Source organism: Branchiostoma belcheri, unplaced genomic scaffold, assembly GCF_001625305.1.
Source record: "Branchiostoma belcheri isolate BF01 breed outbred unplaced genomic scaffold, Haploidv18h27 scaffold1, whole genome shotgun sequence".
NCBI lineage: Eukaryota > Metazoa > Chordata > Leptocardii > Amphioxiformes > Branchiostomatidae > Branchiostoma > Branchiostoma belcheri.
In genome coordinates this window covers 9,662,068-9,672,373 of record NW_017802379.1, presented here as the reverse complement: position 1 = coordinate 9,672,373, position 10,306 = coordinate 9,662,068, and the positions used below count along the sequence as shown (strand labels likewise).

The 10,306-nt window shown below is 42.0% G+C and overlaps 2 protein-coding genes across 2 annotated transcripts in view; both read right to left on the bottom strand.

Annotated features, from left to right (window-relative positions):
• The window catches only part of LOC109480846 (protein DGCR14-like), a 15,272-nt gene extending 7,150 nt beyond the window's left edge, over positions 1–8,122 (bottom strand). The window contains exons 1-6 of the mRNA XM_019783204.1: positions 7,864–8,122; positions 6,620–6,803; positions 5,505–5,624; positions 3,599–3,868; positions 838–1,074; positions 253–356 (exon numbers count right to left, since the gene is read on the bottom strand). Coding sequence (XP_019638763.1) covers positions 253–356; positions 838–1,074; positions 3,599–3,868; positions 5,505–5,624; positions 6,620–6,803; positions 7,864–7,980 — 1,032 coding nt within the window. The 5' untranslated portion in view covers positions 7,981–8,122. The remainder of the gene's footprint in view (positions 1–252; positions 357–837; positions 1,075–3,598; positions 3,869–5,504; positions 5,625–6,619; positions 6,804–7,863) is intronic.
• A 589-nt stretch (positions 8,123–8,711) lies between these two features.
• LOC109471981 (glutamic acid-rich protein-like) lies at positions 8,712–10,058 on the bottom strand. Its single transcript, XM_019771574.1, has 2 exons — positions 9,792–10,058; positions 8,712–9,120 (listed from the first exon to the last, which is right to left on the bottom strand). The coding sequence occupies exons 1-2, from the start codon at positions 9,977–9,979 to the stop codon at positions 8,712–8,714; spliced, it is 597 nt and encodes a 198-aa protein (XP_019627133.1). The 5' UTR covers positions 9,980–10,058.
• Positions 10,059–10,306: the final 248 nt, after the last annotated feature.

Genomic DNA, 10,306 nt, shown 5'->3' with positions numbered 1-10,306 from the left:
GTAGTACGTAGTACGTATATATATATATATATATATATATATATATATATATATATATATATATATATATATATATATATATATATATATATATACACACACAGTTATTTTGCTTCCAGATTATTCTCTGCCAAAGACGGTTGTTTAGACTTGAGGATGTGCAGCTTCGAATAAAAACCTGAAATGAACAGGGGTGTGCCCCAAAACACAGCAAAAATCCCCTTTTACCGCACAAGAATGAATGTAGAGTACCTTGAACCCCGGTGTGCTGCTCGGCGCCGGTGTGTCAGACCCGTCTAGTCGGAAGGGCGTACCCTCGATCTCACCCCAGGTCATCATGGGAGATTCATCCACACCTTGGGGTTCAGAAAAAGGAGGCACGTGATCAGGGTGAAGCGTTTACATGTATGTCTACAAAATGAGACACTGTACAATAGCTGAAATATAACAAAAATGCCCCTGAAGTTCCAGAATAAGCCGCCAGGGGGCCCAAGAGCTATGTACTGCCCCCAAATTGTGACCATAGCATTTCCACGATACTGTAATTCACTTTATGTTCACGGAAGCAAAAGTTCACAGTCTGAGAAAAATGGACATACATGTATTCACGGAACCATGTATTCACGGAACCATGTATTCACGGTGGTGACAGTTGCAGGAAAAGAAGTGACAGTGAAAACAGTGAACATAACAGTACTGTGAAAAAATAAGGAATTACATTATATCAAATATATAAGTTACACTGTAGTACTTTGGAAAGCTGCCAGGGGGCCCAAAATCTACATGTAATTATAGACATAACCTCAACAAAACTGTTGAACACCTGTTGCGTCCTACCTGGCGCAGGAGACGGCGTCGCCACAAACCCAAAGCCATTGACCTTGGGAGTGTCCTCTGGCAGGATTTCCTTCCCATCATGCCCTATCTTCCCTCTCTTGATCTGTGCGTTGGCCCCGGCCACCTGCTGCAGTCTGGACTTGGCCACGTCCGAGTCAAATGGAGTCCGCACCAGTCTCGTGTTCTTGTGCAGGATTTCTCGCGGTTTCTTGAAGACGTCTTCTCCTGACTCTGTACCTGTAAGGTTAGAATAGAAAGAAGATGTTTCATTCAGTCAAATGTCTTCAAACTAGAAAGAAGACAGTTGATTAATGTCTCTTATATACATCATATAAACATAGGGATATACTTACTGACATGATTCCTGATTTTTTCATGGTACTTTTATGTCACTTCTGTACCATGAACTTCATTACCGTTATCAAATCATTAATCTCTTGGCCCCCCTGCACTAATGCTGCCACTGTGAAGAGTAAAGTGCACATGACACCAAAATATGACCTTAGCTGATTGTAAATGACATAACTAGTATTACCTGGCTAACAGACACATTAATGATTAATATACGCGGTTCTCCTGTTACATTCAAAATTTTAATGCCCTGCCTTGGAAAAGTCAGCACAAGCCAGTACTGGCAGGTGATTTGCATCTCTACATTTTATCTTTGCGTGTCTGTATGAAAAAGCACAGAAATGCAAAAATAAAACATAGACGATAGAGACGCCCAAAGTGAGTGATTGGGAAGCTTGCTAGAGAGCTTCCAAAAACTCACTTTTAGAAGGCCGTACAAACTCATATGTGTCAGAATGTATCAGAATGTACCATTCTGACATTTTATGAATCATGCAGAAGTTTTCAAACTAACAAGAAAACTGTTGATCAATGTCTCTTTTATACACTAAGTGCATGGATATACATGTATGTGTACTTATTGACATGAAAATGCATAAAACAGATATTTTGTCAACAGGAAACATAATATATGTACATATACACTCCTTTCTGACATTTCATAAATCATTCATAAGTCTTCAAACTACCGTACGTAAAAACAAGACTGTTGACTGAAGTCTCTTTCTTATACACATGCTTGATAAATGAGCAGATGCACTAATTAACAGTGAAATGCATGTAAAAGATCTCCTCTTCAAAGAAACCATCATAATACACCTTTTGTCAACGATGGCCTGACAAATTTGTCACCATAAAATGTGTGTGAACTATAAATGAAAGAATGTTTGGTATAGTCAGACTTTGTGTAGAATACTAATTCACTATAGAAAGTGAAAAAACAATCAATTGTGACAGAAACGGTCCACCTACGATTTTGTCAAAGCCAACTTTTCCTCCCAAAAGCATCAGTCTGACTTTGTACAGAATACTAAATAGTCTTAGTTAAGGCCACACCGTCTTAATTTTATGGATGACATCCTCTGAAGACCCCCAAACTAGTGCGCGCGGGCAAATAAAAAAAAATTCCGGCGAAAAATAAAAATGCTATTAAACCACAGGAATACAAAGCTGGTATTTGCGGCAGTACTTAGCGACGTATACAACAAGCCGGCACATCGATGCTGGCTTTTTGCGGACTTCATGGATCGGCACTGTACGTATGTACTGAGGTCTTGCGTCATGGAGCTTCGGTAGCCTGGGTGGCTGGCTCCGTATTGTCGCTAACTACCATGGACTACCCAGGCCTAGAGCCAGGCCAGAGCCTTGGTGGACGTGATCTTTTTTTTTTGGGGGGGGGGGGGACAGGCGAAAAATCAATGCGCGCGCGGATGTCATCCATGAAATTAAGTCGGTGTGGCTTTAGAGAAAACAAAATGACAATCCATCCTTCCTCATTCCTACCAGAAGAGTCTACATGGTCCTTTGGTTAGGATTGTTGACTAATAGAATCTAAAGGTTCTGGGTTGAAATCCCTTAAGTTAGTAGCAGGCCCCAGTATTGTGCCCTTGGGAAAGGCACTTTACACCTACCTTTCCTCACTCGACTCAAGTGAAAATTTGTGTGTAGCTTCAGCTACTCTCAAATGGGGCATAAAGCCAGAGAGAGAGCCATATATACAGTACTCGAGTACATTAAAGAACCCACGGGACTTTAATTTAATTGAAAAGAATAGAACGCCCTTCTCTGTGAGTGGTTCAAACCCTACAGTCTTGTCTAATGCAGCTTGTACATTTGTACTTTCTATACAAAATTGGTCCCTCGCTGCGATGCCTGAACATCAATTTTAATAATCTTTGAAAACGAAGCTAAGCTGAGAAAGAGACAAAACTGGTCTAGTATGCCTATAAAAGGCAGTTTAACGGTTATGTCAAACAAACAAACAAACAAACAAGTAAAATCTGAGATTTTATACCTCCGGGCTTTTTATTGTATATTTTTATATAGGGTTTTAAACAAAGAATTTATCGAGACCCAACACCCCTCTGTGTGAGGGGTCATATACGTGGACCAGACCAAGAATAGCTTAAACACGCCAAAGGTCAACGGTCGCAACCACTTTCACGCTCAAAGGGGTGTTTTGGGGCCACCAAAAGGCATCATTTTCACGCCAAAAAATACACATACAATAAAAGCAAAAGAACGTGCATCATCTGCAGCCCAATAGCAAAACATATAGCAAGTCTCAAAATAACCCGTCCACCCAAACGCGAGAAACAGCTGCGAACATGAAAATCTAAATCTCTTACAAAACCCTTCCGCGGAAGGATGTCTCCTCCCCCAGAGGTAACAAACAAACAAACAAACATACCTTCTGGGTAATACATGAGTGCGTTCTTGGCTTTATAGCTCCACGTGTCCACACTCGAGGTAGAACCTTCTATAGCCAGCTGTTCAGGACCCTTCAACTGTAGAATCTCCTTTTGTTTCTCAGCGTGTTCCTTCTCAGCATCGTACAGCCAGGAGTGTCTCTGTCTGTTCTTATCCTCTGTTACCTCCATAATGGTACCGAAGGAGGCGTTGTCTTCACTGGTGTTCTTGGCGAGGTATTTGTCCAAGGGTAGGTCTGTGTCTTGTTTTGCTGAGGAAATATGTACAATTACATTAAAGGGGCGTTACATTATATAACAAGTTTGTATAAAAAAGTTTGATAAGAAAAAAATCTTTATGTGATCACGGCTCTACCCAAGCAATGGAGCAAGGGTGTACCCAAAATCCTAGAACCCCTCCCAAAATGTTTTCTCTTAGTTTTTACATGAAAATTCCCTGATTTTTCATCAACGGATTAGGGAGCACCTCTTCCCTCAGAATTTATGGGGACCCCTGGTGATTGTAATTTTCTAGTAAATACTTCTACTTGTCAACATATTTGTGCTGTAACACATTTTTGACATTTATGGTTGGCACTAAAACAGCCCACACGAGATGCTCTGAGTTTGTGGCATCACCACAAACTACCAGAAACTCTACCAGCAAATCTGCCCCTCAAAATGCTGAAAGTAGCGTTTCAGAGGGATAACATTTAAAAAATTTTTGGGGGAGCGTGCCCCAAACTCTTTCTAGGATTGTCGCACCTTTGGTGCTCAACAGGATGTTACGTCAAACAAAATTGATAATGATAGAAAAAAGGTACATTGTGTTACATAAGACATCCTGAAATCTCTTCAAACAAATGTCAGTTGAATTCTTCACTTCTGCCATGGGGGAAGAATTTATTCGTAGACATGTAGAAACAACACTCTAGAGCATTCGGCGACCGTTTGATTTAGAGCTCTGTAACCCTCGAGGAAATGAAGAGGATTCCTGGGGTATCTCACCGAGTCTTCCAGCAAAGCACAGAGATTAAAGACTACAGGAACTCTCCTGAAGGCCTCTAGAGCCACAGCACTACTGTAAAGTCACTTATTTTTGCAGGGACTCAATTTTGCGGTGTGAGGGAAAATGAAGTTGTCACAGTGTTTAACGCTCGCGGTTAAAACAATTCTGTGGTATGGTAGAAATACGAAACAGATATTCGCGGTGTCGTGATTTCAAAGTAAGAGGTTACTTCAAAAATAAAACCAACACAAATATTTTAAGACTTACAGTATTGAGCACGGGTTGTCATATGATGTATAGGGCAATCATGGAAGGAGATCCCTATCGTAAACAACCCGGTACCCAAAAGGGAAGAGTTGCTTCTAACCAAGCGTAGCAAGAGGCCTAGAGCCCTGAAGTCTTATCATATAATGTCAGACACCCAAAGAAGACCGCAGAAGACGGTGGAAAATTTGTACGATGTGTGAATTTTTGTGTTGGATTAAAAGTATAAAAACTGAACAGTATGTATGTATTCTACTAGGCTCTTAAAGTAGGCTATATGAGTCAGGCTTTCTGGAGGCTTATATGGGTCTATAGTGGGTCTCTGGTCAATTCTGCACATCTTTAAGTGTAGTGACCATCTCTTTAAGGATTCTGAAGCAAAAACACTGTGTATGGAAATGAAGGATGTCCCCCTAGCTACAAGAACAACAGAATGTCACTTTCTTTAAAATAACCTCTCAAATTTAGGGCAAAATGATTTTCCGATGAAAAATGATGAAAAAAAAAATTGGCCCTTTTCACTTGAAATGAAACCCATCACCTGTGCTATAGACACCAAAATGATTGAAATTACACTGAATGAATTACAGCTATTCTTTTCATGTGTTTGACATCATATCACAATGCCCTTGTACCTTTCTTCCCCGGTGGCTCCTCCCCCTCCTGGCTGTGATTGACAGCTGTGTGGTGTGATGTTGGGGAGTCCTGTCCTCTGGAACTCTCCACATCAGGTGTCTCAAACGTAGCTGGTGTATCTGTATATATGGACACAAAATCAAGTCTCAATAACCCAATTCAGACCTATTCAAATCGCTATGGGGTGCACATGTTAGTAATATCACAACTACGGCTAAACAGATTTTGGGAGTGATCAAACGTAATCTGTGGGCATGCCTAACTAGAGTAAAATCACTCTTACATACACGTCACTTGTAAGACCGAACCTAGAATATGCCGCGACAGTATGGGATCCATATACAAAGAAAGACAAAGACAAACTGGAAAGGGTACAGAAACAAGCTGCAAGATTCTGAATGAACAACTATGAAAAAGGCGCTACTGTGTCATGGAAATGAAAAGAAACCTACAGTGGGTCTCACTGGAAGACAGAAGAAAAATGTCCAGACTATGCATGATGTACAAAATGACTAATAAACTGGTGGACATACCAAGTACCTAATACCAGCCCAGAAGAGAACAAGAAGCCATGCCTTCAAGTACCAGAGTTAACCAAGGATTGAGGTGTTCAAGAATTCTTTCTTTCCTAGAACTATCGCAGAGTGGAACTCACTGTTGACCCAAGTACAGTACAGTAGTAGGGGCATTGTTATTTATTAGATAGCTTTAAACAATGTCTGGAGTTAGATGTTCAAGGGTTTGGTGTAACATGTCAATCGGTGTAATGTTGCCAGCTGCAGCCGCACCGTGTGCCTGCAAAGCTGGTGTTACGCTGAAGGGTGGTTATACCAGCTATACAGATACAGAAGCTGGTGTCTTACACCGAAGGGCGGTTATACCGGCTATACAGATACAGAAGCTGGTGTGTTATGCCAAAGGGCGGTTATACCGGCTATACAGATACAGAAGCTGGTGTGTTATGCCAAAGGGCGGTTATACTGGCTGTACAGATACAGATGATACAGATGTGTGTCCAGAAATATAGAAACAGAAGAAATGCTGGTGTACATGTGTTATGCTGAAGAGCCGTTATACCATCTATACAGATACAGAAACAGATGATGTTCCTTACACTCCCCCGGTGCCCCCGGTGTTTCTGTGTGCTGTCTGCTGGTCAGTCGGCTGGACCCGTACTTGATGGCCAGCTCTCTCATCTTCTGATGGTCGTTACTCTCCACAGCCTGCAGGTACTCCTGCTGAGCCTTCAGCTTTGTCAGGTCGGGGAAGAAGTCTCGCTGGATGATCGTCTCAAGATCCTGGATAAGATGGAGAAGAACTTGTTTGTTTGTCTGTCTGTTTTAGCAGAATCACCATTATAATATTAGTGTAACAGTGGGGGGTTCATAGGCGCTACCAACTGACCCGGCCGAGGGGTCTAGACCTTTTCGGCCGAGTGGTTAGACTTAGAGCGTCGGAGTCTGAAGCTGGTGCTCGAGAGGTCGTGGGTTCGAACCCCGGCCCGGGACCAGGGGTTTTTACTAGTATCTGTTTCTACTGCTTGCTCGTGTTTCTTACAGTGGTTCCCACACCGGTAATTGAACCCGGGCCTTGGCGGTGAGAGCGCCAAATCCTAACCACTAGACCATAGTCACCATACCTCCATGTATGGAGGTTTTATTTTCAGTGTCTGTCTGTGTGTTTGCTTGTGTTTCGTTAGTTATTTTTGCATGCTAGGCATGTCAGAGTGACAGTCACTGACTGGAAGTAAGGTCAATGGTCCTAGAAAAGGTTATCTCATTTCCCAAGTCATGGAAGATCGTCTCAAGATCTCGGATAAGACATACATGTAGAAGAACTTGTTCTCTCTGTGCATGTATGGCGATTCTATTTTCAGTATGTCTGATTGAGTGTTTGCTTGTGTTTCTGGCAGGAAGTTAGGTCAAAGGTCCATGAAGAGATTATCTCACATCTGTATCTGCTTCTGTATCTGTATCTGTATCTGTAACGTCGTTATAGCCGGTACGCAGTATAAACACCCTTTAGCATAACACACCAGCTAATATAAGTATCTCATATCTTCAGTACTTCCTACTACGTATACGTTTCTCTACATGCAGGTTTGTTGCCTTATGTGGAAGCCAATGACTTCTGCCAAGCTCTTTGTCTAAATATTTCTAGTAACCTCAATTTCTGTTACAAACACACACTCGTTTTCTAGCATAAATTTGATGAAATTGTAACAGTGGGGGGTATCTTTGCCACATATTAAAACGGTATTTACATTCCAAACTTGGACTGGTCTGAATGTTTTTAATGCCATGGATAACGTCACGTGTTTCAGAAAGAGTTTATGAATCTATAAAAATACATACGTACCTTCACATAGGTGTCCTCATCCAAGACTTTCTTCGGAGGCTTCTTTGTTTTGCCCCCCTCCCCACCGTCTTTGGTAGAAACAACCACGGATTTCTCGTCCTTTTTCACGAGAGCCATGGTTCCAAGTTCACTTCTGGTCACTTTTCTTGGTGAAAAGAATTATCTTATGTCACGTTTGACTTTTAAACCAGCAGATATCACAAGTTACACGGCGAAAACAGCATCGTAGAAAGACACAAATCGTCACAACGCAACCGGAAGTAAGCTGAGTAAGGTCAAAGGTTGGGAAATGTATATGACGTCAGGTAGCCGTCAGTACTGCAGTACTGACTAGAGCTGATAGATGTCACTGTGATACTGTCTGCAAATCGGACTTTACTGTCTTACTATCTGCAGAAGGTAGTGAAGACAGAGGTGAAGACAGAGGTACTAGTAGTCACCGGTGGTACAAAAGTGAAGACTTTTATTCCATTAAAAAAGCGGACATCCCTTCCATTTGAGAGTCCAATCGACATTGATATCTTCAAATAAATACTTTGTATTTGTAATTCATATCTCACAATCTCCAAGACACTTTTTGACTACTGATATACTGCTGAGTTATTACGTCTGAAAGTCTTGATGCTCTCATATTTTTAGCCAGACGATTTACTTTAACAGCTTCAATAGTAATCTCTACATGATGGGCTTTCTATGATCTGTTTCACTGGCATGAAGAACTCGAGTATAAATTGAGTCTGCGATCAAAGGACATTCCTTTCACCAACTGTATCTAAACATCCCTCTTGCCAACTCTGACGTTACATACAGCAAGGTAGTTCTATGTAGATAACGTTCGTGTAGATTCCTCAGTCAAAGGACTCTTCCTGCAGCGCCTCCTCCCATTCGTCCTCCTCCTCTTCCTCCTCCTCCTCCTCTTCCTCCTCATATTCCTCCTCATCTGCCTCCTCATATTCCTCCTCCTCATCTTGCTCCTCATCTTCCTGCTCTTCGTGTTCCTGATCACCATTGCCGTCCTCCTCCTGTTCCTCCTCCTCCTCCGCCTCCTCCATCAGTGTCTCCATCCTGGCGTTAGAGTCCCCGGACGCGTTGAGGAAGTCCACCAGCTCCATGGCCTCCACGGAAGCCCGCTGCAGCTCGTGGTAAGCCCGCCCGAAGTTCCTCAGGGGGATGGAGCACAGCATCCCGCTCATGAACAGCAGCACCTCGGCGGTGAAGTAACTGTACAGGTGGATGATCTGTGCGGCTGATACCACCCTGAAACAGACACAGAACAGACAACGTTCAAGTTTGCTTGTGGCCAAATTTTAGGCATCATACGGCGAGGTCACGTTTTATTGTACTGTATTGTACTAGTATTGTATTGCTATACATGTAACAATATTATATTGTAAACTCGAGGAATTCGAATGTCACTAAACAATTTTGTATCCCTTATGACGATTCTAAACAAAAAAACAAACAAACAAACAAACATTCGCCATAGACCGTCGTGAGATTTTGTGAGATCTAGTTGATGATTTTCAAATTGCAAGCTTCCATTATTGACAAAACCAACAACTGACAATGATGTAAGGCATCGTTTTACATACCAAAAAGCTTAATTTTGTGCGATATATATAGTTATATGCAAGACTTTTCCAAAAACGCCATCAGTTTTACGATCTTATAACGACGATCATACGACCGCGGGCGATCGTCGGGCCCTGAGTCGGATAGGACTTGATAGACAGAATCATGAGGCAAACCGTCTCACTTACCCATATGTGATGATGAGCGATAATCTTCAATGACGCTATGTTATGTTCTTTTTGTATGTAAGTTGAAAAAAAATGTGCAAAACATTTCCTAGTTATCCTTAGACAATAGCGATGCTAACTTTACGAAAACTTGAAACTTGTTTTTCCCCCAAACACAAGTGATCTTACCTCTCAGGACGAGTCCCTTCCAAACACGCGATCATCAGCCTTTTCTGTATGATGTCCAGAGTCAGTCCTGTGCCCTGGAGCAGCCTGTCTATGGACGGGAACCTGGCCGCCTGGTTCTCCGTTATGGCGAGATGTAGGACCATCTCTGGGGGTATCCTGACGTCTTGTGCGTGTATCAAACCCTCCATGTCTGAATCCTCAGTCGTCTGCTCATTTTAGACGAACAAAAATTCAAAATGGCAAGTGGTATATCACATTGTTGGCAGGGTATTGTATATTACAGGGTTAATGACCCGCTATTAGGTGTATACGATCATAAGGCTCTTTTCGTTGTTCAGTAACCGTCGAAAAATAAACCTCCGAGTGAGTGAAGTGCACCATTACGTATTTAGACGCACAGCTGAGAAGATCGAAACGGAAACATGCTTGATGATCAGTAAAAATCCCACGATAACTTTTGGTCTGTAGACAACAATTTGACGCATAGAACGCCACCAAAAGTCTGTATAGTTTAT